General features: G+C 47.5%; 1 protein-coding gene across 8 annotated transcripts in view; it reads left to right on the top strand.

Moving 5' to 3' along the window:
* Atp6v0a1 (ATPase H+ transporting V0 subunit a1) overlaps positions 1-25,786 on the top strand; it is a 55,647-nt gene extending 29,861 nt beyond the window's left edge. For 2 of the 8 annotated variants that reach the window (XM_051177083.1, XM_051177092.1), the window contains exons 12-22: positions 1,845-1,984; positions 2,385-2,542; positions 3,286-3,376; positions 5,301-5,419; positions 6,250-6,466; positions 7,011-7,118; positions 7,948-8,022; positions 11,690-11,797; positions 17,829-17,946; positions 18,357-18,528; positions 24,335-25,786. In XM_051177083.1, coding sequence (XP_051033040.1) covers positions 1,845-1,984; positions 2,385-2,542; positions 3,286-3,376; positions 5,301-5,419; positions 6,250-6,466; positions 7,011-7,118; positions 7,948-8,022; positions 11,690-11,797; positions 17,829-17,946; positions 18,357-18,528; positions 24,335-24,428 — 1,400 coding nt within the window. In that variant the 3' untranslated portion in view covers positions 24,429-25,786. Of the gene's footprint in view, positions 1-1,844; positions 1,985-2,384; positions 2,543-3,285; positions 3,377-5,300; positions 5,420-6,249; positions 6,467-7,010; positions 7,119-7,947; positions 8,023-11,689; positions 11,798-12,722; positions 12,849-17,828; positions 17,947-18,356; positions 18,529-24,334 lie in introns of those variants that run through there. The other 6 variants (XM_051177101.1, XM_051177108.1, XM_051177114.1 and 3 more) reach the window with 4 other exon arrangements.
* Positions 25,787-27,916: the final 2,130 nt, after the last annotated feature.

Raw genomic sequence — 27,916 nt, forward strand, 5'->3', positions numbered from 1 at the left:
GCTGAGGGCACATTCTGTCAGAACCCCAAGGGCAGGACAGATGCCTGAATACTAACACTGAGCCTACGATAGCTGTGAATGGAGCCCAGCACAAAATTGAAGATTTAACTAATGTTTTGGGGGATTTTTTTTTTTTTTTATAATTTTTTTTTTTTTTGTTAACTTAATTGTGTAGTTCTCTAATACAAACTCTGTAAATGGCAGCATTGTGTCAAAGTGTCAAAAGGTTAGACATGCCTACTACTTTGTATGATTCTTTTAATGTTTTAAATTCCTTTTTTTTCTTGTTGTTTTGTTTTGTTTTGAGACAAGGTCTCATCATATATCTCTGGGTGGCCTGGAACTTGCTTTGTAGATCAGGTTGGCTTCCAACTCACATAGACCTGCCTGCTGCTGTTTCCTAGTGCTGGGGTTAAAGGCAGTGCACCGCCACACTTGGCTGATATTTCAGTCTTTTCTTCTTTTCTTTCTTCCCTACTCCTCCTCCTCCTTTTTCATTTTTTCTTTTTCTTTTCTTTTCTTTTTCTTTTTTTTTTTTTTTTTTTTTTTTTTTTTTTTTTGTTTGTTTTTTTTTTGTTTTTTGCTTTTTAAGACAGGGTTTCTCTCTGTAGCTCTGGCTGTCCTGGAACTCCCTCTGCTGTAGACCAGGCTGGTCTTGAACTCACAGAGCTCTGCCTGCCTCTGCTTCCTGAGAGTTGGGATTAAAGTTGTGTGCCACCACTGTCTTGCTAATAACCCTGTTGGACAACTGCTTTAGAGATGTTTAGGTCTCAGCTGGTATGCAAAGTGTACCCATTAGACATAAGCAGATCTATCTCGGAATAATGCTTCACTGAGAGCTTCTTATTGGATTATTATCTGTGCCTTCAGAGCTACAAAATACCTGACCTCTCAAAATAGCAACAAAAATATTCACTGGTCATGCTGGTGCATGTCTTTAATCCCATCACTTGGGAGGTACAGGCAGGGGAATCTCTGAGTTCAAATCCTTCCTGGTCTACATAGTGAATTCTAGACCGGACAGGGCAGCATAGCAACACCTGTCTCAAAGAATCAAACAAAATACCAGTTGGTTTTGAAGGAGCTTCTTAAACATACAAACAAAAAAAATATTTTTAATGTCATAAATTTTAGAATGACTTCTTGGTTTCCCTGACCTGAGGCTAGACAAAAAGTAGAGGAATAGAGCCTGTGGTGGTGGCTCACACCTTTGGTCCCAGCACTTGGGAGGCAGAGGCAGGCAGATCTCTGTGAGTTTGAGACCAGCCTGGTCTACAAGAGCTAGTTCCAGGACAGACTCCAAAGCCACAGAGAAACTCTGTCTCAAAAAAAAAAAAAAAAGAAGAAGAAGAAAGAAAAAAAAAAAAAAAAGTACAGGAATAGTAACTGTTTTTGCTACAAGTCAGGTCTCTGGTGCATTCAGTTAATTATAAATTCAAGAGTCTGAGTGTTCATTATTGGACCTGCTTTGGCTCTGGTTCCAGGCTTCTCCCTATTGCCTGAGGACTTATCAGCTCAGAAAGGGTTGCTGCACAGAGAGGTGACAGCTGGCCTCACCCAGAGTAGAGTCCTGAGGCTGGAGAAAGGGAATAGAACAACAAGCTAGTGTTGTCAGGGTCCCCTGTTTCCTGTCATCTTCATAGTATGGAGTATTCTGTGGCACATAGCCCATCAGCTGCTCTGTGAGGGTGTGGATCTCACTGTGACAGAGTTCCCTGAGGGAGTCCATTCATCCAGCATGGAGGAATAAGCCACCCATTTGACTTCAGAGTCTAGACAGAATGAGGCACGTGGGGCTCATGGTTTTTATGGAGCTCATGGTTTTCTCTCCGGTTTATCTCTAGCTCCGTACACCATCATTACTTTCCCTTTTCTGTTTGCTGTGATGTTTGGAGATTTTGGCCATGGCATTTTGATGACCCTTTTTGCAGTGTGGATGGTGTTGAGGGAGAGCCGGATCCTCTCCCAGAAAAACGAGAATGAGGTACTATTTCAGTAACTCCTGTGCTGGACTGAATTGTGTAATATCTCTAGCATTCATGATGAAAGTAATGATCTAAAGGTCTATGAATTTACAAAAAAGGGTATAAAGTTGTTTGAATTTTGAAGGGGCCATGAGCTGTGCAAGTGAATTTAACTTAGCATTCTTCTTATTTCATTTGTGGTTGTGGGGGTTGACCCTTGGGCCTCACAGGGACTGGACAAGTGTTCTGCCATGTCGTTGAGTTACTCGCCCAGCCGTCTTACCCTTATATTTTGATCATTAGTTGAAGCTTTCAGAGCCAGGATGGGGTGGGCTGGTGCATGGTTGGCATATTGTAAGTAGTGTTGTCACAACAGAAGCTGCCACACTTGTTCTTATAACTCCTGTCCTCTGACTCCAGATGTTCAGCACTGTGTTCAGTGGTCGATACATTATTCTTCTTATGGGACTATTCTCCATCTACACTGGTCTCATCTACAATGACTGTTTTTCCAAGTCTCTAAATATCTTTGGGTCATCGTGGAGTGTTCGGCCAATGTTCACTCTAGGCAACTGGACGTAAGTTGTAAAACCCAAAAATCAAAGCTAATTCCTTATATGTGCTGCTCTGAACTTGAAAATGTCTGTTTCAGAGGGGTGTGTTGTCTCCTCTCATTTATGCTTCAGTCTATGAAGAGCTATATGATTTGTTCAGCAAGTATCAAGGATCTGAGCCTATAAATGAATGTAAACATGTATTTCATTTTTTGTAAATTAAGAGCAAGTCACCTAAATTCCCTGCTATGTGTTAGTGCTCACTTTTTCTCTGTGTTTGCTTTCCTCTTGTTCTTGGCTACTAATTTCTCCTTTTTTTTCTTTTTGCACATGTGTGTGTGTTCAGTTATGCAGAGATACGTGTGTGTGTGCGCGCGCGTGTGTTCAGTGGTGCAGAGATGTGTATGTGTGTGTTCAGTTGTGTGGAAATGCATGTGAGTGTTTGTGGTGGCCCATGATTGACACTGATTGTCTTCCTAACTCATCTCTTCCCACAGCAGACTCTGAGTTTCCTCCTGAACTTGGAGCCACCACCTAGCTCAGCAGGCCAGCTTATTTGTCTCCCCTCCCCACTTCCTCTAAGGGCTGCTATACCTGCCTGATTTTCATGCAGGTTCTGGGGAATATAAAGTCCTGCTTGCCAGGCAAGCATGCTCTCACTGAGCCATCCCTCCAGCTAGTAGTTTCTTTGTGCTCAGTTTTTAGACCTGGTAGTAGTTTCCTTTTCTCCATCAAAAATAAATGTGACTTTTTTTTAACCCAACCAGGGAAGAAACACTTCTGGGGAGCTCTGTTCTCCAGTTGAACCCAGCTATCCCTGGAGTTTTTGGTGGACCATACCCATTTGGCATTGATCCGGTAAGTGTGCCTCTTTCCTACATGTGGCTTTCTCCAAAGATTGGTGCTTGTTTGTTATGAGTACTAAGAATTGATCCCAAGCCAGGCATTGGTGATGCATGCCTTTAATCCCAGCACTCAGGAGGCAGAGGCAGGAGGATCTCTGTGAGTTGGAGGCCAGCCTAGTCTACAGAGCTAGTTCCAGGACAGCCTCCAAAACAACAAGAGAAACCCTGTCTTAAAAAAAAAAAAAAAAAAAAAAAAGAAGGCCCGGTGCATGCTAGACACTGCTCTGCTTCTGGAGCTGTATGCCAGCCCTTGGGTTACTCTTTTTTTTTTTTTTTTTTTTTTTTTTTTTTTTTTTAATTCATCTAAGATATGTTCTTACCACACTCTAGCTCAAGCAGGACTTGAGCCTTTTAATCTTCCTGCTTCGTTTTTGAAGTTTTTAACTGATCTTGAAATGAGAGGTTTAAGGTGGGAATAAGTAAAGTACACACCTATAATCCCAGCACTGGGACTGAGGTAGTAAGAGTATGAGGCCAGCTCAGGCTATGTAGTGAAACCCTGTCCAAAACCCTAAAACTACCTAAAAATTAAAATAGGAGCTCACTTGATAAAGTTCTTATTGTGAGTGTTGTAATTTAAAAGTGGTGCAAGAGAGAAGGACACCACGTGACAGGGTCCAAGTACAGAGGCTTTTTATTCTGGGAATAGGGAAGGGGGAGAGCAGCTTCCAGAGGCAGGAGTGCTGGGAGCTTAGCTCGATGGTGTAGCTCTTGCCTGGTATATACATGATGTATAAAGCAGCTGGGTGATGGTGGGCAGCACACCTTTAATCCCAGCACTCAGGAAACAGAGGTAGGCGGATCTCTGTGAGTTTGAAGCCAATCTGGTCTACAGGGTTTCAGGACAGCCAGGGCTACACAAAGAGACAAAAAAAAAAGTATAAAGCCCTGGCTTCAGACTCTAGCACACACATACACAAAATATCACTGTTGATACTTTTATGATATGATGATTGTATTGTGGCCATGTTTTAAAAAGAAGAGCTTACCTGATGGGAGATGTCATTCTTATGGTTATAGTTTTCCTTAGTTAGGATTAAAGATAAGTTACATATAGGACTTTAGACTCAAAAAGATAGGATAGATGATGAAATATTTTCTTTATAGCTTGCTAAATGTTAATGGACTAACTGGGATTCTTATTTGATAACTGTTGTGTGATATATTTTGCTATGCTAAGGTTAAAACCCTTCTTTTTATTTAGACAGAAAAGAGGAGATGATGGGAGATGTCATTCTGTAAATATGTTTCTCTTATTGGTTAATGATTAAAGCACTGATGGCCAATAAGAAAGCAAGATAGGTGGGACTAGGAGGATTCGAGGAAGAGTAGGGAGGGGTCAATATGGAGAGACTGGGGAGAACAGACGCCGGCCCCACTCCCCAGTAAGATGAGACCACATGGAAATATTTAGATTAATAAAAATGGGTTAATATTTAAGACAGAGCTAGCTGATAAGAAACTAGTAACAGGCCAATAGCATAATATCAAATACAGAGTCTATGTGTGTTAATTGGGGCTGGCGCAGTGGTGGAACAAGACCAGCAGCGGGTGGAAAAACCTTACTCCTTACACTTACCTTTTAGAGATCCATACTGAAATATTTATAAGTGAAACAGTAGGCTATTTCAGCTTTGCCCAAAGTAATATGGAAGCAGGAAGATAGTACAGAGAAACCAGGTTTCCCTGAGTCGTTAAGTTGATGGGAATGCTCAAAGCATGGTAGGTACATAAAAGTTTGTTTTAGTATTATCCTTATTTGGATAAATTGTTTAGAATTTTCCATAACAAAAAGGTATTTTTTAGGTAGATGGATAGTGTCTTCCTACTTGAGAATTCTTTGTGTAGTACCTTCTGGTTTTCCTGCATTGTAACAGATTTGGAACATCGCAACCAATAAACTGACCTTCCTCAACTCCTTCAAGATGAAGATGTCTGTTATTCTTGGGATCATCCACATGTTGTTTGGAGTCAGCCTGAGCCTTTTCAACCACATGTGAGTCCCTGTCCAAGAAGACTGTGTTATTTGTTCAGATAAACTTTTGCCTAAAGAAGTCATCATCACACCTTTGGAGAGGAATCAGAAACTCAGAACTCCATTCTGTACTGTAGAAGCAGTCTATATATAGTACAGACATTGTGGTCTTAAATGAGGCTTAATATTAGTTCCTTAACTGTTTATAGGTGCAAAAAAAAAAAAAAAAAAAAAAAAAAAGCCGTTGTAAAAGACACATCAATTTTCATTGAATTTAGTGAATCTTTGGTTGTTGAAGATGATGATTGACTAAGTTCTTGTACCTGCCAGGTAGACACTATAATGGACCTAGACCCCAAGTCTAAGTGAATTAATTTTTAAAAATATATATTAATTTTATTTTGAAATGTGTGTATATGGGAGGCATGTACCTGTGTGTAGGTGGTACTCAAAGCCAGAGGCATCGGATGTCCTGGAGCTAGAGTCACCTGAGGTTGTGAGCTGCCTGATATGGGTGCTAGGAATTTGCTCTTGAATTGCCTGCAAGAGTAGTAAGTGCTTGTAGCTAACAAGGCCTCTCTCCAACCTCATAACTTCTTCCTTGATGTGTAATTCATACAAAATTACAAGCTGTGTCCATATATCAGATTTCCCAGGTACTTTCTCAGAGAGTGGAGGGGGTGGATCCATTCGAGGCCCAGAAGTTTGGAGGTGTGGTCTCAGTTGTCCCCAGTGCTTCTGGCCATTACTTAAGGTGACAGAGCTGAGGGAGCAGTGTGTAGGAAAATTTATTGAGCACGAGTGCCATAGGCCTGTTCACTCCTAATATCATTTTCTCTTTTCCTTCTTAGCTATTTCAAGAAACCCTTGAACATCTACTTTGGCTTTATCCCTGAAATAATTTTCATGTCCTCCTTGTTTGGCTACCTGGTCATCCTTATCTTTTACAAGTGGACGGCTTACGATGTCCATTCCTCTAAGAATGCACCAAGCCTCCTGATCCACTTCATAAACATGTTCCTCTTCTCCTACCCAGAGTCTGGTAATGCAATGCTGTACTCTGGACAGGTGAGTCAGCCCCAGAGGAGGGGTGTTGTAGGTGGCTACCCAGGTCACAAAGCCACATGTAACTCAGACCTGAAGAAAGCTTAACAAACACTGTTCTGTGATACATGGCTTTTAGCTACCACATATAAAGTCAAACCACTCCCCCACCCCTCTTAACTTGGGAGGGCTGGCTATAATTCTGTATTATAAAGGATATAAATTGTAAAGCCGAGTCCCACATACCTGTAATCCCAGCACTCAGAAGGCTGAGGTGGGAGGGGCCAAAGAGCTAAGCAAGCCTGGGCTACCCAGTGAATTCCAAGCCAGGGTGAGCTACGTAATGAGGACCTATCTCAAACAATTAGATGAGTAAAGAGAGGGCAGAATTTAGAACTAGCATTTTATGGGGCAATTACTGAGTTTGTCATGGCACCTGCTCATTATTTAGAGAACTGGGTAATATTCACAGACCAATAAGAAAATTCTGTTGGAGGAAAATTTGTGCTATAGTTGAAAATGATGTGACTAGTGGACTTTGTGAAGTAACGTGTGTCTTATTTTGCAGAAAGGAATTCAGTGTTTCCTCATAGTGGTCGCCATGCTTTGTGTCCCTTGGATGCTGCTGTTTAAGCCACTGATCTTGCGCCATCAGTACTTAAGGAAGAAGCATTTGGTGAGTGTATTTCTATAGCTGAAGATTACTAGATTTTTTTTCTTTGTTCATGATCAAGGCAGTTTTATAGGACATAATTAATTGTGTACACATGCATGTATTCTTAAAATGCATTTGTGTTACATATGAGCATGAACACCAGGCCTGCCAATGTCAGAGAACTATGTATTTGTTGCTCAGACACCTGAATTCCAGCTTCAAGTGACTGGATTGGAGTGAATCAATCATATGTTTTTCCTTCTCCTGGTCATGATGTAGTCATGCTCTCCTCAGCAGACCCCAGGCCTCAGCCTGTCTAGATGCAGCGTCAGCCAAAACAAAGTTAGAAAAGCCGTAGATGGCAAACTCACTTGTGTGAGTTTGCCTGGGCAGCCACAGGCCTGACACCAAGACATTTTTTTTTTTTTTAAATGAGACCATGATGTTTTCATCTGGGAAAGGGGTCTGATTTGAAGCACACTGATTTTTTTTTTCTTTTAAAAAGCAGTGTATGCACAAACAGGTGTTTACTTAATGTATGTGTGTATGCCAGCTCTACACACATACACACAAAGCTAACCTTGCCGAATGTTCGGTACTGGGTGTAATTTCTGACTATCCAATAACGCTTGCGTATTGTACTGCCTGGGAAAACCCAAGAGATCTTGTTGCATGACTCCTATGGCTGTGAGATGATCCCTCCCATTGGAGAGCAGCTGAGTTACAAGACCCTCCTTCTCCCTTTTCCGACCATCTTCATCCTTTCATGTGCCCTCCATTCGTCTCTCCCTTCCCTTTCCCCCTCCCTCTTTCGTTCTCTTCTCCCTTCTTTTCTCCCCTTCACTATCAGGAAGGGCAACCTGTGGAGGCCCCAGTCAGCCCAGCCCCGAGTCAAAAGGGACTAGAGGCAGCATCGGCTGCAACAGTGAGTCAATTAATTCCAGCCAAGCCAATGTTGGTTTAAAGAGGTGACAAACAGTGCAGCCAGTTCCTTTTTTTTTTTTTTAATGCTGTTGAGAGTGTGGCACGTGTACTCTCAAGAAGTGTGTCCTTGTTGCTCACTGAGACGATGACAGAGGACTTCCACCTCTTAGGAATAGATTCAGGTATCATCTTTACCGTTGGCCTACTAAGTTTCCGTTCAGATGTGTAAGTACAGTCCTACCCTCAGGAGCAAAGTGGCTGCTGTTTCTCCTCAAGTCCCTTCATCTTCTCGAAGACAGCAGCTTTCGGACTCAGGCACTTTTGTGTCTGTATTTTGTGACGTGTGGGGTAAGTTTTCTTCAGCATGGAGGAAGAGGGGCTCAGACTCTTTCATTGATGTCTGTGTACTTGAAAGTCCATCTTTAATGGATACTTGGCCATGACTTGCCTTCCCTAGAGAAGGTCTGTATCCCTCTCCCTTCCTGGATGCCAAAGCCTTGTGTACTCAGCTGTTTTACTGAGCCCTCCCCTCTCACATGTCTCCTGCATGCTGCACACCTGTCATAGCAACCAAATCCATCTGCCCAGACCTTCCCCTCGTCTGATACTAACTTTCAATCCAGTGACCATGCTTTGAACATTAGGCATTTGAGCACTTGTCCTAAGAAATCATCTCTTCACCAGAATCTTAGAATGCACTAGTATCTATGGGGTCCAGCATTCTAGATTTTCCATCTCACTGGTCAGGATTGTTCTATTTAGCATATACTCCTTTAAGGAAAATGCATGCTTATGCTAGATGAAACTCTCATCATGCTATTTGAAATTATTTCCAGTGGGAACACATACTGCCCATCGTTGATTTCCTTTCCGTGTAGTTTTCTTGCTGCTATCTCAGCATCACAAGGTGCATCTGAGAAGTTCTTGATGCCTTTAAGTCTGGCACCATCTTTCATGATAAACTCCATAGCAAAACCTTGCTCATCTGGAAGCTTTCACACTCATGGTCTTCTTAGTCACTGGTCCTGTAGCTGAATCTCTCTCTGGAGAGTAGCCCAACAGCATCAGTATGACCATCCTCCAAGGAGGACCCTGGACCTTTATCCTCCAGGGGCTGAGGCTAAGTGCATAGATCTGCTTTTGTTCTGCTCCTCGTCTCCTTGGTTGTCTCTGTAAGTGGTGTTAATCACAGTTCAGCTTTTCCTTTCCGATCTTTGGTGATGTGTCTGTCATCTTGTTACTGTAGCTCTTGTTCCCTGCACTCTGCAGGGAACTCATTAGTCTGACTGGGAGGTCCAACCTGTCTGTTCTCTGCTGGTTAGGAAAACCTTCAGAAATGGCCTCTGTTTGGGGAATCTGAATTCTGAAACCTTCCTCCTCTCCCCTGTATAACCCAGGCCAAGAGACAGTGGCCTTTCCTTTGTGCCCTCTGTAATGAATGCTTAGAGTCCTCCCTTTGGAGGTAGCGAGGTGCCACCTGTACCCTACCTGGAAGTGCTTAGGCTTCAGCGGTTCCCAAACCCAACTGTATCAGAATCACCTGGTAAACTATGAATCTGGGAAAAAAGAGAGGAGTTGAAGAAAAAAATTAAAGTGGCCCATAATTCCATGACCCTGCCAATCTAGGAAGGAAGGAAGGAAGGAAAGAAGGAAGGAAGGAAGGAACGAACGAAAGAAGGAGAGTGATGGGTACATTTTGGCTGGAGAACTGTACTACTAAACAGAAAGAGACCTCAGTCCCCACCACTCTGTCTGTCATCTGTCAATACTTGTATGTATACCTAGAAGGAGAGAGATGTATCAAGAACTGGTTTTTTTGTTTGCTTGCTTGCTTGGTTGGTCTTTTGTTTTGTTGTTGTTGTTGTTCTGTTTGTTTTTTGTGGGGTTTTTTTGTTTTGTTTTGTTTTTTTGAGACAGGGTTTCTCTGTGACTTTGGAGCCTGTCCTGGAACTAGCTCTTGTAGACCAGGCTGGTCTTGAACTCACAGAGATTTGCCTGCCTCTGCCTTCTGAGTGCTGGGACAAAAGGTGTGCACCACCACCGCCTGGCCTTTTGTTTTGTTTTGTTTTGTTTTGGTATTCTGAGATAGGGTTTCTCTTGTGTAGCTTTAGAGCCTGTCCTGGAACTCATGCTGCAGACCAGGTTGGCCTCCAACTCACAGAGATCCACCTGCCTCAGCCTCCCAGGTACTGGGATTAAAGGTGTGTGCCACCACTGCTTGGCTCAGGAACCTTTTTAAACTGAATCAGTCTTCCACCTCTTGGTGTATCTTAGAGGTTGTTTTCATAGTACTCCCCAATCTTTTTATAGTGCCCAGCATTCTCTAAAATCCACTGGATATGCTGAAATTATGTAATCACTGTCAATGATGGGTGTGGTACTTGTTTCAATTCTTTGCTATTATAAATAATAATGCAGAGAATATCCTGATGCATATGTATCTTACTGGATTTCATAAATATAGACGCCCTAGCAATGGAACTATTGAATCTCCATGGGTGCAATGTGTTTTGTATTTTGTTGTACCCTGCACAATGATTATACCATTTTTTGGCAATGCCTTCCTGTACCCCATCTCAGACCTACTAAATATATACTTTCCGAGGATAGCATTTGAAAAGCTATTGAAAACGTAACTTCCAGCTGGAACTGGTGACAAATGCCTTTAGTCCCACTACTCAGGAGGCAAAGGAAAGTGGATCTCTGAGTTTGAGGCCTGAGTTTCGGGATAGCCAGGGCTACAAAGAGAAACACTTTTCTTGAAAAAAAAAGAAGAAGAAATAAAAGGTAGTGCTCCTCCTGTGGCTGTTTCTATGAGCAGCCTCGTAAGAGGAGTCTACCTACATAAACCCTGGAGTCTGAACTGGTCAATGAGCTGTAGTAGAAGAGGAGCTTCAAAAGGTGAAACTAAGATGGGGGACCACAGGGAAGTTCCCAGCCCTTTTTATACATTGTTTGAGCTTAGTGGGAAGGGCGAGTTGCAGGCAAGCAATTCTCAGCTTTGGGTTGATAGAATCCACGGGAAATAGTTCAGGGCTGTTTCCTAAGCCCTCTTCGCTCTACTCAGAACCCTCTGGTGAAAAGGGGTCTTTGGTTTACTTTACCCAAATGAGTGTCTATTAGGATGTTATTTTGTTTTGTTTCCCTGATCTAGGGAGTCCTTTGATCCTAGGCAGGCCTGGTACATTTCTGGTAGAGGATGCTGGGACCCTTGTGCTCCTGTTGAAAGCATATCAGACTAGAGTATACTCATCATGTCATTTGCTGTCATCTGTCCCCCCACGCCCCATTTGGAAAGTTTAATCTTCAGTTCCGGCAGCAGTTTTGGACTTAGAAATCCAGCTGTACTTGTTATGAGAGCATGTCCATGCTCAGCTCCTCACTCGTGCAGAGCTCTGTTAGTGCTGACCAAGGCAGTGCTACTCCGTCCTGGTATCACCAGATGAGGTGGTAAATGCAGGCTGCCCCTTGTGGGGGCTAGAGCGATGGTGGTTGGGGTGGAACAGTTACTGGTTTTTATTTAACTTGTTCAATCAGTGGATGTTGCTTTTGTTGTTAGGATGTATGCCTCTCTGAGGATTGTATGTACTAACCATCACCCTTCCCCACCTCACAGAGTGCCACATTAAAGCCCAGGTGAACACTACTCTTTCTGTTCATCTATGTAGGGAACTCTCAACTTTGGTGGGATCAGGGTGGGCAACGGACCCACAGAGGAGGATGCTGAGATAATTCAGCATGACCAGCTCTCCACCCACTCAGAGGACGCAGAAGAGGTAAGATGCAGTGTTGTGGGCTTTCTCTCCTACCTTGGGCAGCTCTAGTCTTGTTTTCTAAGAGGCTTACTCAATCATCTCCTTGAAAAATAAAACCACTAATGACTGGCCCCTGTCAGGCCTGCTTTTAGGCTTGCCCTGTGGGCCCTGCTCTAATCTCGGTGCAGCCACAGAGCCCATGTAGCTTTGCTCTGCTCGTCTTGAATCCTGCCCATCTGTGGTGCGCTACAGGTGACCTCAGTTACTAACTGCTCTCCTCCTCCCCAGGCAGCACCCAGCATCCCACCTCTTGTTACCAGAAACATGGGAGCCTTCAGAATAGCTTCTCCATCCTTTGATCCTCCCAAGAATCCTTAGTCACACTGCTTACTGGCTGTACTCAGTATTTCTTTTTGAGGCCTACCCCATCGATACATTCTTGGTCCAGGGGATTTTGTTTGTTTTTTAAGAGCTTTTAAAAATTGCCATCTGTCATCTTTTTAGAGTAATAGTGAAAAGGAATCAGGCCTGCCTAGCCTTTCCTTTTGACACTTCCAGTTCTGGCTATTTACATTCACTCTCCTTGCCCGAGCACTTGTGGCACAATGCATCCAAACTGAACTATTAGCTCTCACCAATTCATTATATTAATTTTAAAGCAAATGAAATAGCAGTGAGCGACCCAGGCTGCGTTTTTCAATCTAGCCACTTTGATTATGTTTTTATGTGTTCTATTTTGTTTTTCAATTTCAAGCAATGGGGGTTTCCTTTAAAAGTGTATATCTTAATTCTGTGATTCCCCTCTGCGTGTATGCTAAGTAGGAGTGCCTCCAGCACCTCATCCCTGTTAGCCATCCTCTCCCAAAACAGTCAGTAGCACGTGCTCATAGCTTGTGACTTTGTGTGCGGTACAGCTTCCCACTAAGTGTGAATTTGTGTTTTCAAGCCTACCGAGGACGAAGCGGTAAGACCCAAGCCTTTGTGTCTATCTGGGGCTTCTCTCCCACCCTTGTGCTCACTCTGCCAACCCTACTGCACCCCGGGGCCACACACATGACGCCATGCATCCTGCACCTCATTGGCCATTTCTAACCAGTCTGTGAGCCTGCACTCTGAAACAGTTCATCTCCATTAACTGCACCTCATGTTGGTCACCTCTGTCCTTGTATTGCTGACTGCTGATCTCACACCTCTGAAAGTGGGTTTGAACAAGCTGCAAGTAATGTCTGTGCTGGCATTCTTGAAGTCACTGCCTGCCTGGTTAAGTTCCATGGGCCTCTACTTCCTCTCCTGTGACGTGTTGATTGCTCTGCCACCTGGGGGGGGTGGTCCCCACCCCACTCCTCTGAGTGCTTCCCAGCAAAGCTTACCCTTCCTCAGCCAGCCTCGTCCTGCTGCCCCCATCAGCTTGGTGGTGCTTCAACTTAGGGCCCCAAGACCCTTGCTTGGAGTCAGTTCCAGCTCACATGACTTGGTTGAGAAGTGAACTGTTTTCAAAATGAGCTTTGCCTCTTAGATATATTCAGGGAAAAGCAATCCATCTGCATGAAAGGCTTTCATATGTTAAGTACATAAGGAATAACAGACTGGAGAGAAAGCTAATGTTCAGGCCACATCTAGAATACCAGGCCTTGTAGCCGGGCAGTCATTCACTTACCGACATGTAGATTTTGAGATAGGTTTTAAAAGGTTTGAGATAGGTTCCTGCACTGTTTACGTCTTTCCCCCAAACTTCTCTCTAACATGCCTGTACCTATGAACCGTTCTCGTCCCTCTCCTGGTCTCTCCAAGGGGCAGGGCGTGGCCGTGGGAGAACCTTTGCTGTTTGCTGTGTGTAGAAACAGGCAGTGATTGTTCTCCCTGGTAGCTGGGGAGGCTCCCTTGCCTGCATCAACAACAACCATCACTCCTGGACCAGGTGTCTGTGCATAGTTGCTGGCTGAGCTGCCTGGCATGGTTGAAGGGGCATGAATGGGATTCCATATTGCTAAGGAGCCTGGCCCTCCCCAGTGTCATCACCACCACCAATACTGCTTTCCAAATGTCTACCTCATTCTGTACCAGTACCCTCATCAGCAGCAGAATGTTCTAGTCAACTATCTAGTGCCAATGTCCTCATTTATAGCCATGTCCCTGGGAGGTGGACTGTCAAGAAGATAGGCCGTGGTGTAATCTTCCCACTCGCCACCACCCATCACACTCAGAGAATTCTCTCTCCCTGGCTTCTCTGTCCAGCACTGATTCTCCACAGCCAAGTTTAGGGAACTGATATGTAATGATTTCAAACAAGATTCTTAAATAGTGGTACAGCCTTCTATATAATTCCAGGCAGGGCAATTGTGCCCTAGTCCTAAGAGACACCTAGTCCAGGTCCAAACCAGACCCAGGCTGCTTGGCATCTGGGAAATCTTTGAAGCTGCTCCATTCAGCAAGGGTCAGCAGCCCCTCCCCCTGCTGTGTCCTCACCAGTTGCTCCCATCAGCTCATTCACACTCACCCTCCCATCTGCTTGGTCATGTGTGCACGTCAGCACTGTGTTTAGTGCTGTAGAAATGGAGAGACGGTCTGGAGACAGACACCGTGATGGGTGTGGGAACAGAGAGGGCACCTGACAGGCACTAGGGAGAAACTGGAAAGAGTGCCAGACAGGGTTCCCCTGAGCTGGGTGTCGGGAGGCAGGGAGCGAGGAGAGGGCAGACCCACTGCATCTACAGCATTAAAAAGATGAAGGCCGAGCCCATGTTCAGCAGTGGCTCAGCCTTGCTGGGGCTGATGTGGGGTTGGGGAACTCATGAGAGGAGGGGTTGGCAGAGGGCAATAGTAGTTGTTGCCTCATTTTGGCAACAAGGAGCCATCAGAGTAGTGAAACTGAGGTGCATGGGCACTACTGGAACCCCAGAAGGACAGATGTAGGTTACACTGGGAATGGGAGGGCCATTGCCTGGAGGCAAGAACATCCTGTAGTGTGATATGATTAAGGAAGGGACTGGGTAGCTTAAAGTGAAGTCACCTACTGGGGTTGGAAGGGAAGGCCCTGCTGGCATGGTTGTGGGACAGTAAGCAGAGTGGGTGGGACCCGAGGACAGATCGCTGTGTTTCATCCAGTGAGGTTGAGTCCGAGGGCTGTGGCACAGCAGGAGACTCCGCATAGCTAACCTAACCGAGGATGGGCAGCACAGAGACAGGTGTTTGTGTGAGAGTCATCACTCCAGAGTGCCCAGTGAGCCTGGTCAGTCCTGCAGAAAAGGCTTGGGGTGAAGCTGTGACTCCGGGCATCTTGGGAGGAGATCAGTGCAGAGGAAGGAATGTCAGGAGGAGGAGGAAGACCAAATGACAGGAAGTATCTCAGGGAGGAAGGAAGCAGCCCCAGTGACAAAGTATAGCCAGGACTCAGTGTCTGTTAGATTTAACCCCTGGGAAATGGTGTAGCCGTCTTAGAAAAGCCATTCTGGAGTGAAAGGGTGAAAGCCAGGGTGAAGAACAAACAGGCCAGACAGAAGCTGGGACAGAATGCACATCAGAGATGCCTGTGTTGGACCTGCGATGAATGACAGGCACCTTCCGAGAGCTGGCCTAGATTTCCCCCTAATTCTCATCTCACCTGAGAAAACATTCCTGGGGAGATGTGAAGGAAGAAAAAGAGAAAACAGGGGTATTGCCCGGAAGTGAAGGTTTACCCCTTCTCTCCTTTCCACTGGGATGGGCATAGTGTCTCCTGTAGCCCAGGCTAGCCTAGAATTCACTTTGTAGCCAAGGATGGCCTTGAACTCTTCAGCATCCTGCCTCTGCCCTTCAAGTGCTGGGGTCACAGGTCTCCTCAACTATACCTGGTGCTCCTTTATTTTATTTTTTTCATTCTACTGAAAAGACCCTTTTTCTCATGTAGTGAGTGTATCCTGATTATGGTTCTCCTTTTTTAATGAGAGAAACTGGGTTGGATGAAAACACCGAAAGCACTGGACTTTGGCTCAGCTCAGGAATAAAGACTGGGTCTCCTTGGAGCTCTGGACTTTCTTCCCCATCACTTCATGCAGCCGGGTGGGGAGTGTTCTTTTAGCGTTGCTGGACTGAGGTAGCTCTGGATAACTTAACAAGGACTCTTCGTTTTCAGAGTGGGAGGCTTATGGAGAGAAAAGCCCAGAAAGTCACAGTTAGACAGAGATGACTGGAAGTGAGGCATTTCCCCAAGGTGGCTTGCTGCCCTCAAGCTGGTGGTCCTCCTACCTCAGCCTCCTCAGTACGAGGGTTACAGCACCGCCAGCCACACCTACGGCATTTCCCGCATGGTTCTTCATGTGGGGATTTGTGAGCATTTGGCAAAATCCCCCAGGGGATCTTTTCAGAAGTCACAGAAGAAGGAAGTTATCTAGATCTCAAAAGGCTGCAGAGCTCAGTGTGCAAGTAGCTTCCTCCCCTACAGTGAAGCCTAGGAGCTCCCTGCCAGCCCTTGCCATATTCCAGGCACAGATGCTCCACGGTAAAGCGGGGGTCAGCAAGGCCAGGCCCACCAGCAGGTCCTTACCACCTCCAGCACAGGTGGGATCTAGGTTGAGTACACCTGACAGTTAAATTCAACTTGCAAAATCTGGAGTCACCTGTGAGACAAGCCTCTACACATGTCTGAGAGGTTATCACAGTTGGGCTAACTAAAGTGGGAAGACACAGCTTAAAAGTAGGTGGCACCAGCCGGGTATTGGTAGTGCATGTCTTTAATCCCAGCACTCGGGAGGCAGAGGCAGGCGGATCTCTGTGAGTTCAAGGCCAGCCTGGTCTGCAGGTGAGTCCCAGGACAGGCTCCAAAGCAATACAGAGGAACCCTGTCTCAAAAAACAAAAACAAAACAAAGCAAACAAGTAGGTAGCACCATTCCCTGTGCTTGGGGTCCTGGACTGAATAAAAAGCAAACAGCACATGCATACATTGCTCTCTGCTGCTTGGCTGAGGATGTGACCAGCTGCTTTAAGTACCTGCTGCCTCGGCTTCCCCCAACATTATAACTACAACCTGAACTGTGAGCCAAATAAACCTTTCTCCCCTAAGTTGCTCTTTCATAGTGACAGAAAAATAATAATAATAAGACATCATCCTTGACTCAGTATACCCCACTGTGGAGATCAGATACCATCAAGGAGAGAAAAAAATTGTTGAAAAGAGTCTCATTAAGATACAGTAAAGCCAGGTGGTGAGGACATGCCACACTTTTAGGAGGCAGAGGCAGGTGGATCTGTGTGATTTCAGAGCTACACAGAGAAACCCTGTGTCAAAAAAAAAAAAAAAAAAACAAAAAGATACACAATATAGGACTAGAGAGAGATTTTCCTGGCTAAGAGACTGGTTGTTCTTCCAGAGAACCTGGGTTCGATTCCCAGCACCCACATGGAGGCTCACAGACTCTTAACTCCTGTTCCAGAGGTTCTGGTGCCCTCTGCTGGCCTCTGTAGGCACTGCATGTACATGATGCACAGATTGCATGCAAGAAAGATAAATGAGGTGGGCCAGTGGTGGCACATACCTTTAATCTCAGCACTCAGAAGGCAGAGGCAGGAGGATCTGAGTTCAAGGCCAGTACGGTCTACAGACAGAGTTCCAGGACAGCCAGAGCTACACGGAAAAACCTTGTCTCGAAAAAGTAAATAAATATGTCTTTAAAAAAGAGCACATAAAATAAAAATAAAAAGATAGGAATTTCCTGATGCAGTGGCATACACTGCAAAGCCAGCACAGGAAGGCTAAGGATGCAGGGTTCCAAGTTGAAGATCAGCCTGCAACTACATAGTGAAACTGTTTTAAAACAAACAAACAAAAAAAAAAAAAAAAAAAAACAGTGTAGTGTATTAGAGTTGCCTAGTTGGAAGGCGGACCAGGAAGGCTTTTTGAGGAAGTCATTGCTGAAATTACTTTTCAAAGTCAGCACCAGTACCCAGCCCCTCCAGGGGTGAGATGCCCCCTGTGAGAAATGCAGTCCCAGCCCCGGTGGGCTCCCGGGGCGGCTCAACTCCTACACACTCCCCTCCTCGCCTGATGTCTCCTCTGTGGTTTCCTCCCATGCCAGTTTGACTTTGCGGACACCATGGTGCACCAGGCCATCCACACCATCGAGTACTGCCTGGGCTGCATCTCCAACACTGCCTCCTATCTGCGACTCTGGGCCCTCAGCCTCGCACATGCACGTGAGTGTGTTCTCTGCAGGCCCCCCTCCCACCTCAGCTCCCTTAGAGCAGTGGGGGCTTCCTCAGCATGGAAATCCGTGAAGCTTGGAGTCAGTCCAGTTCCTGAATCCCAGAGTGCAGATAAGATGTATCCACTCTTACTCAGGTTAGCTGTTTGGGGTGATGCTGCCCAAACTGCAGGAACACAGTTTTCAATGGGCAGTGCTGATGCACACCTTTAATCACCACCCTCAGAAGGAAGAAGCAGGTGGATCTGTGAGTTTGAACCCAGCCTGGTCTACAGGGTGAGTTTTAGGACAGCCAGGGCTAGAAATTCAGTTTTCAGTGAACTCCCCAGGTAAATGGTAGCAGAGTAAAATGAAAAGATCAAACCCCCCCTCAACTGCAACTTGTGTCTCCTCCTTCCCCAGAGCTCTCTGAAGTACTTTGGACCATGGTGATCCACATTGGCCTGCATGTTCGGAGTCTGGCTGGAGGGTTCGCGCTGTTTTTCATCTTCACCGCCTTTGCTACTCTGACTGTGGCCATCCTGCTGATTATGGAGGGCCTCTCAGCCTTCCTCCACGCACTCCGGTTACACTGGTGAGTGGCAACGGGTCTTAGGTGGAACAGGGTAGAGCAGGCCACCCCCTTGGTCACAAGTGCTTTTTGTACCGGAAGTGTGTCCTGTAGGGAATGGAAGCCAGGCCAGGAAGGATTTGGGGGGAGTCATCACTGAAGTCAGTGCCAGTACCCAGCCCCTCTACAGGTGAGGTGTGAGCTGAGAAGTGCAGTCCCATGACCTGGAGTGGGCTCAGGGGCGGCTCACTCCTTCACTCTCCCCTCCTAGCCTGATCTCCTCACAGCCCAACCGCACACGCCTGCCCTGGCAGGAGCCTTGGGAAAGCCCGGGAAAGCCAGCTCATCTTGTGCTTCCAGGAGAGGCCCCCGCCCCTTGCTTTTGTATTCCTCGGTGCTTTAGATTGTGCTTGTTTTGCGTTATTGTTGTTTGCTTCTTTTCTTTTCTTTTTATTTTTTGAGATAGGGTTTCTCTGTGTAGCCCTGTCTGTCCTGGAACTCGGTTTATAGATCAGGCTGGCCTTGAACTCACAGAGATCCTCAGGCCTCTGCTTCCTGAGTGCTGGGATTAAAGGCATGTGTACCTGACTTCCTGAGCTCAGTCCCTTGGAACCACATGGTGGAAGGAGAGAACCAACTTTTGCAAGTTGTGCTCTGACCTCCACATGTCCACTCTTGTACTCACACACACACACTCACTCAAGCAACTGTAACTTTGAAATTCTTTAATAACACAAGATGCTCAGCTAGGAGGGGCTTCAGATAAACAGTGATTAATGTTTGTGTGAGTATTTCTCAAATGTGCCTGAAACACAGCCACACAACCAGTCTGGCAGCCTGTGTTTCCCTGGCTGCCCTGCCCGAGACTCCTCCCTTCAGAGCTCCAGTTACTCAGACGTGCTGCCATTCTCCCTTGAAGGGAAGGGTTAATCCTGAAGTCTCTCCCTTCCAGGAAGGCGCTCTAGATGACTCATGAGAACACCTCTCACCACACACCCTGAAGGGCTCACACACTCGCTGACCCTGCCTCAGAGACCCCTGGATGAGGTGATAGGTGGTTCCTGGGCTCCATCGAAAGTGTCCTTAAGAGTCTCCTGTTGGTTGTGCCAAGTTACAGGGGAGAATTGAGGCACTCTAGGGGTAGGCTGTGACTGACATTAGCCCTCCCTCCATAGCTGCCTTAGGAGGCCTGTGCTTCGTCCCGCACTTCAGTAGAAGCTGCTTTCTCTGAGCTGGCTCCTCTCTCGTACCCAGTGGTTTGTTTACTGGAAGGTTGGGAGAGCTGTGTGCTCTCAGCTGGCTTGGCACCCTGCCCTGGGGTTATCAGCCAGCTCTCCCAGCACACTTCCTCAGCCACTCCAGTGAGGGAATGTCTGTGTAGCCAGCCCCCGCTGGTGACTCACTTTTTCTTGTCCCTCTTGGCCTCCGAGCTTTCCTGTTCTCAGCTGTGTCTCCTGAGCTCAGGACCTGAGGGAAGACTCCCACCCCCACCCCTGTGATTGCAGCCCAGGCCCGGTACCTCCCACTCTGGGCAAGGGAGGAGCAGTGCAGGTTGGGTCAGAACCAACAGGCAGGAGCGCAGGCGTGAGGAGGCTGCCTGACTTGGGTGTCACTTGGGTCCGGCTGATGCGGTTGGGGATGCCATGTTTTGTTACCAGGTGAATGGCTTCACCCTCAGGCTCACCTATGGCCTGACTTCAAGGACAGTGTCTTCCTCTGCTCCCTAAAGGGCATGGGGGAGTGGAGAGTGATGTGAGGCAGGCTTCGGAGGAAAACTGACCCCACTGGTGACCCTGTGCTCTCTGAACATAGCTGTGTCTCACGTGGAGAGAGAAGACAATAGCCACGTGGCAGAGTTACTATGAGAACATAGGAAATAATGTACTTACCAGGTGTCTGTTACAAGGCCCTGATGTACCATAATAGACAATGGCTGAAAAGTAGGATTCCCTGTAGAGAGAGACCTAGATGGCTGGCATGCCCCACAAACGAACTTTTTAGGCTGGTTAGAGAATGGGGAGCCCATAAAGGGGACCTATGCTGCCATCTGAGTGCCCTTAGGTATGGTCCGCAAGGAGCAGGCTTGAGATAGATGCTCACTTCTATTTGTCTATGTGGCAGTATAATTATTGAGCAAGCGGGGAAACAGAGGAAGCCTTCTCATGCACTTTTCAGAATCCTGCTTTGGAGGGCTGGGTGGCATTGACACCACTGCTTAAGTTTAATTGGTGCTTGTGAGCCCTCTACTGGCCTCAATGCAGAAGTGCGCCAAGGGCTGCAGGGACCTCTGCATTGTTGCCCTTTGGTGAGGGGTGGGAAGGGTCCTTGCCCAGGGATAGTTCTGCTGTTTTCCAGCACCAGACACAGCATCTTCACAGCTTTCTTGTCACCCCTAGTGTTCCCCTGATATACAAGTTCTACGTTTCTTTGGTGGGATTGAGAAGAAAAACATTTAATTTGATTCTGATTTGATTTGGTAACATAAACCACACGTGACTGTCTTAAGGCCAGTGACGTTTGAGAACATAATTTCTGTCTGCTGGGTTGTGTCTCCCCACCTACCATGTAAAGTGTGCTTGGCATTCATGCCCACCATAATTAGACACAAAGCGGGGATCTGGCTGTAACTGGCCATCAGAATGAGGCGTAGACTGTAACCCGGGGCGAGGACCCCTTCTGTAGAGTCCATGCGTGTGTCCATGCTCATACCTCTGTGCTCCCAGGGGGGATGATGGTTGAGGAGACAGAATGGGGAGCAGGCGTGAGGAATGCAATGATGCTGCAATAAAAATCCTCGGGAGACAGTCCTGGGCTGACAGCAGTGCTCAGAGATGTATGTTTGTCCCCAGAGAGTGGAGGCAGAGCCAGAAAAGCAGCTGCCCCAGCCTCCTCTAAAACTGCCTCCCTCCATCACCCCCCACCAGGAAGGGGAAAGGCCCCACAACCCCTTCCTCCCTCTGCCAACCCCAGAAAGAGGGGCCCTGGAACACAGCCCTCATGTTTGCCCTCACAGCGCCCCTGGCTCACTTCCTGGCCTCTGCCAGGAGCTGGAGCTGGAAGGGTGACAGGCAAGGCCGTCTGCTGGCTTCTAGGTGCACTTCAGAGGCTGAGGGGACAGCTGAAGGAGGCAGCACCTCACCCCACAAGGCCGTGGGGGTGTGTTCTCAGGAAGCACGTTTCCCTGGGTGTGGCACCCAGGGGGAAGTTGTTTCCATCTCTGTACTGGGAGCTTGGGGTGAGGACTATCGGGGCGGGAGGTAAAGTTCAATTAACCTCTAGATAAACCCAAGATGGGGGCCTCATATATAAGGCCCTGGCTGCCATCCTAAGCACTGTAGCAACAACAGAAATTTTCAAAGATCCAAGATGTCCCTGGTTAGGACTGCCCTGTGCTCGAGCTAGTGAGACAGGTAGCATCAGAGGGACCTTGTCTATCAGCCCACACAGCAGAATTGCAGAAATATGAGGCAAATAGGAGCTTGCCAAGCAGATTGGTGACTCTGTAACCATCTAAGCAAAACTTAGGCTCCATTTGCCCTGTTTGGAAGATAGAGTTGCCTGCGTGGTTGGCCAGCCAGGGAGTCGTTCAGAATGCATTCTTAGAACTGGAGGCATGAGTTGGAACCCTGTGCTGGCAATCTTGGGCTACACAGTGTAGAATAAAGAGGAGAGATGTCCATTTTTTGTTCAGGGATACCCTTGATATACATGAATGAGGCCTAGCAGGAGCCTAACCACCCTCCCCCAGAGCCAGCTCTGTTCCTGGAACTTGCAGAGGGACATCTTAAAAGCTAGTGCAGGGTGTAGGGTGAATCTGGGCCCTGGAACTCTGCAGCTGATGTGAGCTCAGAGCACCATTGCTGGGTTCCATTTTCTCCAGGAGGCCTTGGGTCTGGACCCTGCTCCTGCAAATGTGAGGGTGGTAGGAGAAAGCACCATATGATCACTTCTGCACGGAAAGTTCTTCCCACTTCTCCCAACAGGTATACCATAGCTCTGCCACTGTGTCCTCCAGTAGACACTGCAGAACCGAGGGACCCTTTGCTGTACCACTAGCCGCCTCCCACCTACTTTCTCTAGTTGAGTGATAGAAACCCTGACTAATGCTGAAGGGGTGAGCTGGGGGCTAAATTAGTCTCAGGCCTAGAAGTTTCCTAAAGCCTTTGTCTCCTGTTCCCTGGAGCCCACCACAGTCCCATCCCTGCCTGCTCTTGCAAAAGTGCCTAGTGGAAGAGCTCCAGGGCAGCCTGGCTTTTTCTGGATCAAGCATGCGTGTTTCTGCCCATATTTGGTGGTGGTTTGGTTGCCGGGCTGCTGGCCAGGGGAGTGTGCGGGAGGAAACAGTGAGGCAGACCTGCTCCTGACTTCTTCCCGCCCCTCTGAGTTGGAAAAGGCCCCAAAGAGACCAGCAGGAATAGCTGCCAGTCTGCCTGGGAATAGAGTTAAGGCCCTGTTTTTCCTTTTGGTCCCCAGAGAAGAATTCTTTCTCAGATGTTTTTATGGCTGCAGAATATTTTTGCTTTGAGAAGAATCCCACCCACAGCACCCCACCCACGCCCACCGCCCCTGTCCTGAGTTTCCTCTTCTGAACTGACCACTTCCAGCATTCACTCCCAGGTCTCCCTGCTTGCGGGGGAAGCTGTGATGGGACACCGTGACCAAAGCAGCTAGGGGAGGAAAGGGTTCATGTGGCTCACACTTCCACATCACCGTTCATCAGGACGGGAACTCAAGCAGGGCAGTAACCTGGAGGCAGGAGCTGATGCAGAAGCCGCAGCCTGCTTTCTCATGGAATCCAGGACCACCAGTCCAGGAACGGCCCCGCCCATAATGGACTGGGCCCTCTCCCATCAGTCATTAAGACAGTGCCTTTCCTATAGGCTTGCATACCGTCCAACCTTATGGAGGCATTTTCTCAGTTGAGAGCTCATCTATTGAACCCCTCTAGCCTGTGTCAAGTTGACGTAAAACTATCCAGCACAAGGTGGGGCTGACTGAGCGATGGAGTGAGAGAGCCATCTCCACGGGCATGCGCTCTGACTCCCACACGCATGCTGCCGCACACTCAGGGACCACATACACACATCGTATACCCGTACCATAAATTAAAATGGATTAGATAAAAGCAGCTCTGGACTGTGAGCAGAAAGCAATGAAGAGGTTTTCTCAAGCTCACCCAGGAGTGCAGGGCTGGAGGGGAAGCAGTACAAACATCTGAATAGGGTTGCTCTGGACCAGGCATGGTGGCATCCCCTGTAGTCCCAGCTGTTGTAGAAGCTAGAGCAAGATGATGGCTTGAACCCAAGAGTTCAGGGGAGCCTGGGCAACACGGCAAGACCCTCTATTTATTGTGGGGGGGGTTTCTAGGCAGGGTTTTTCTGTATAGCCTTGGTTGTCCTGGAACTCACCCTGTAGACCAGGGTGGCCTTGAACTCACAGAGATCCATCTGTCTCTGTCTCCTGAGGGCCAGGATTAAAGGAATGTACCACCACTACCTGGCTTTATTATTTTATTTTTAAAATATTTTTATATGTCTGAGTGAGAGCGTGGGAGCTAGAAGAGAATCCTATCTCCAGGAGCTAGAGTTACAGGCGGTTGTGAGGAGCCCCTTGTGTGCTGGGAACAACTTAGGTCCTCTACAAGAACAGCAAGCACTCTTAACCACTGAGCCATTTTATGTTATTTTTTGATAGGGTCTCACTGTGTCGCCCTGGCTGGCCATAGAGCTGCCTGCCTTGTCCCCTTGTGCTGGGGTGAAGCATGCCCCACCACACTCAGCCCTGTCTTATTTTCCCTGGGAAATGGTGACTTTACTCTTCTTCTTTCCAGGGTGGAATTCCAGAATAAATTCTATGCTGGGGCCGGCTTCAAGTTCCTCCCCTTCTCCTTTGAGCATATTCGGGAGGGGAAGTTTGATGAGTGAGTCCTCAGCGGTGCGAATGCCCAGAGCAGCTCTCCTGCCTGCTTCCGTAGTGATTGTCTTTGTCCCTTTTGCCTGTTGATTGTGATCCCTGGATACCAGGGCATTTGTGTCACCTCTGCCGTCCCTGTCCCAGCCATGAGTCATTTAGGTAGGCGCTGGCCTTCCCTGGGTCTCTACCCCAAGCCTTGTGTGTAATGTAGATTTCCTGTCGAGATTTGGATGGCTGTACCTGATACCCATCCATCCCTACAGCATCAGTCTTGCCTCCAGACAGACAGTGCTGTTCTACTCTCTGATGGTGAGCCAACCTGCATGGCCACATGGGGCACAGAACCCTTAGGATGAGGGGGTCCCTCTTCAGTCCAGTGTCTTGGTCACACCTTGGAGGAGGATCAAAACAGATTCTTCCTAGTAGGGGACATGGTTTATGGACCGTATCCCACTCCAGTTAACAAGGACAGTCAGGAAGATGCTCTTGTCACCCTTTGCCCACCCCTCTCCAGTTAGTATTAATGGGGATTTCAAATGGTCCCATCTGGGCCATGATAAGTGATTTCTCCTTGTCACCCGAAGGTTATCCCCCCTAAACACCCTCCTCTCCAGCACAGCATCCCTGGGAAGGGGAAACTCTAACCAACTTGTGCACAGGGCTTCCCGACCTCAGATTACCTTTCACCCAGTCTGTATGAATGGGGCTTGCCCAACCCTACATCCCAGGGCAGAGGTTAAAATTGGCGCTCTCCCGGTGCAGCCCTGAACCCTTCCCCATCCTGATCATGATGTCCTGAGGCTGTGGTCAGTAAGGTTGGTTCTGCCGGCAGGCCTGCCGAGATCTGCCCACTGATAGTCCCCCCCCCCCAACTCCCACACTGACCCCAGTTTTCAGAAATGGTGTCCTTGGCAGGAAAGGTCAGTGTCATTTACAATTTGCTAATTGGAGGTGATTGACTAGTAAGCTGCCACCAGGTGTGGTGAGCGCTGTACAGGCCTGCCAAGCCCCGGTCACCCACCTAGTGTATTCCTGGCTGTGAATCTCAGACCTTCTAATCATGTGCTGACCCAGCAGCCCTGGCTGCTCCCCCTCAGTTCACCCACTGCCTTCTCTGCGAGGTAACACTAACCGAGCAAGGCCCATCCCCTCTTCCCACCCTGGCACCCAGAGAGCTGCTCACACACTCGCCCAGGCGGGGCTGGCCCACTGTGACCTTGTCCTGAGCCCCTCCCCTTTCTTGTCCAGTTTACATGAAGACCTTTGCTCTGTTTACAGTGAGGCCTGAAGCCGAGCTCTTTGTAAGGGGCCCTGCTCAAAGCCTTCTGTTCAGACATTCTTGTGCTGAATAAAGTGTGTTTGACTCTCACACAAGCTTCCTGTCTCTGAGTGCACAGCCGTCGTCACTCCAGATCAGCCTCTTGAGCCCATCTGGTACCCACACCCTCTTCCTCCTGCCAGCGTTTCTGCTTCTCTTCCTGCTCTGAGGCCACAGTTGCCATAGCCCTGGCTGGGCACTTGGTTTGTGAAATTAGCACCTTATCTCGAGTTTCCCAGGCGCCTTCCCACTCCTGGGAGCCAAGTCAGCTTTGCAGAGCTCGGGCAGCCTTTATCTCCCTTCCCTCCGCTGTGCTGCCCAGCCGCAGAAGGGGCCGGGGTGTCTGCCCCCACTCCTCTCTGTGTGCATTCTCCAGGGCTCCTTGACCTGGCTATTTTGAGCCCTAATGCCTTTGGCCTTGGTGTAAGTAGAGGTTTGGCAGACTCTTCAGGGCAGCTGGAGAATGTGAGGAGCTGAAGTAGGCAGGCTATGGCCCAAAAACCAGCAGACTGCAGGGAGATGGCTGGGTGGGAGGCACTTACCTTCCCTTCCCCGAAACATATGCACTCTTTCTCTGCACACGCCTCCCCTACACACACACACACACAGAGAGAGAGAGAGAGAGAGAGGGAGGGAGGGAGGGAGGGAGGGAGGGAGGGAGGGAGGGAGGGAGGGAGGAATGTAACACCTGCTTCTCCTGAAAGCCAGGGAAAGGCTGGGACATCGTTTATTCTATCTTTTTGTTTTGTTTTGTTTTGTTTTGTTTTTTGTTTTGTTTTGTTTTGTTTTTCAATACAGGGTTTCTCTGTCTAACAGCCCTGGCTGTCCTGGAACTCACTCTGTAGACCAGGCTGGCCTCAAATTCACTGAGATCTGCCTGGGATTAAAGGAGTGTGCCACCATTGCCGGACTTCATTCCATCTTCTTATCCCTAGCCTAAACCCCTCCCAGCCAACAGAACACCTACCTGGGGAGCAGTACTCCCCAACTCCAGATGGATCTTCAAATAAAAGGCCTCAAGGGAATTCTGTTAATGAACTCTTAACCTCTTGCTATTACCTATTCAAAAGGGAGGCTCAATTAGAATAGCAGAGTTGAGAATTCAGGATTAAATCCTATTTTACAGTCAGTGAATTTTAGACAAAGAGGCCAAGATAATTCTATGAAGAGAGAACTGGGCATGACACTATATGCCTATAATCCCAATACTCTGGGGGTAAATGCAGGATTGGAAGTTCAAGACCAGGCTGAACTACATGAGACCCAGTTTCCAAGACAACACACCACAAACTCCTTTGTTTTCATTAGTGCTAATACAACTGAGTGTCCACCAGCAAAGGACACATGTGGATTGCTCCGTAACAAAAATGAACTCAAACACTGAGCCTGGGCCCCTGAGCCCAGCACTTGAGAGCCTGGGAAGGAAGGATCTTGAGTTTGAAGCTAGCACTTGCTGTATAGCTAGATTATGTCTTAACTACCTAAAAAGGAATTAAAAGTGGATCATAGACCTAAATGGAAGAGTTAATACTATACAACTCCAGTGGCCTTCAAGCAATAACAAGATAAAAATGCAGATGTTAGCCTTCAATCCCTTGGCAAGCTTTTGTGTATGGAAGGCCAGAATCAAAGTGCCTGGAGACAGAAAGATAGGAGAAAGGTCAAAACCCAATACCCAGTCAGTCTGAACTGTGTCATTTAAGGAAACTGTAAAAGCCCCTGAGACTGTTGGAGAGAAGGCAAAGGCTCAGAGATAGCTGTCTCCAAGGACTTTGTGTCCGGGCTAAGGGAATGCTGTTGCAGATTTCCCTGTCTGCTGCTTCTCCAGCCTACACCCCCCCCCAACACACACAGAAGCCTCGCTTTGTATAAGATGGGGGCCCCACATCCCTATAGTCCTGGCACTTGGAGTTGGAGCCAGAAGGTACAGAAGTTGAAGCCAATTTGGGCTACATGAGAGACTGTCAAAAAAATTTAAATCTGGTGAGATGGCTCAGCAGGTAAAAATGCTTGCCACAATAGCCTGATGGCCCGTTACAGCCCCCAGGCCCCACATAAAGTTGAAAGGAGAGGGAAAGCTCCAGTTATCTTCTGACCTCCATCATCTACCCACTACACCCCATTATATACACACAACGGTTGATAGTAAAAATAGTTTAAGATTTAGAATAAAACTTAAGC

Source organism: Phodopus roborovskii, unplaced genomic scaffold (genome assembly GCF_943737965.1).
Source record: "Phodopus roborovskii unplaced genomic scaffold, PHOROB, whole genome shotgun sequence".
Lineage (NCBI taxonomy): Eukaryota > Metazoa > Chordata > Mammalia > Rodentia > Cricetidae > Phodopus > Phodopus roborovskii.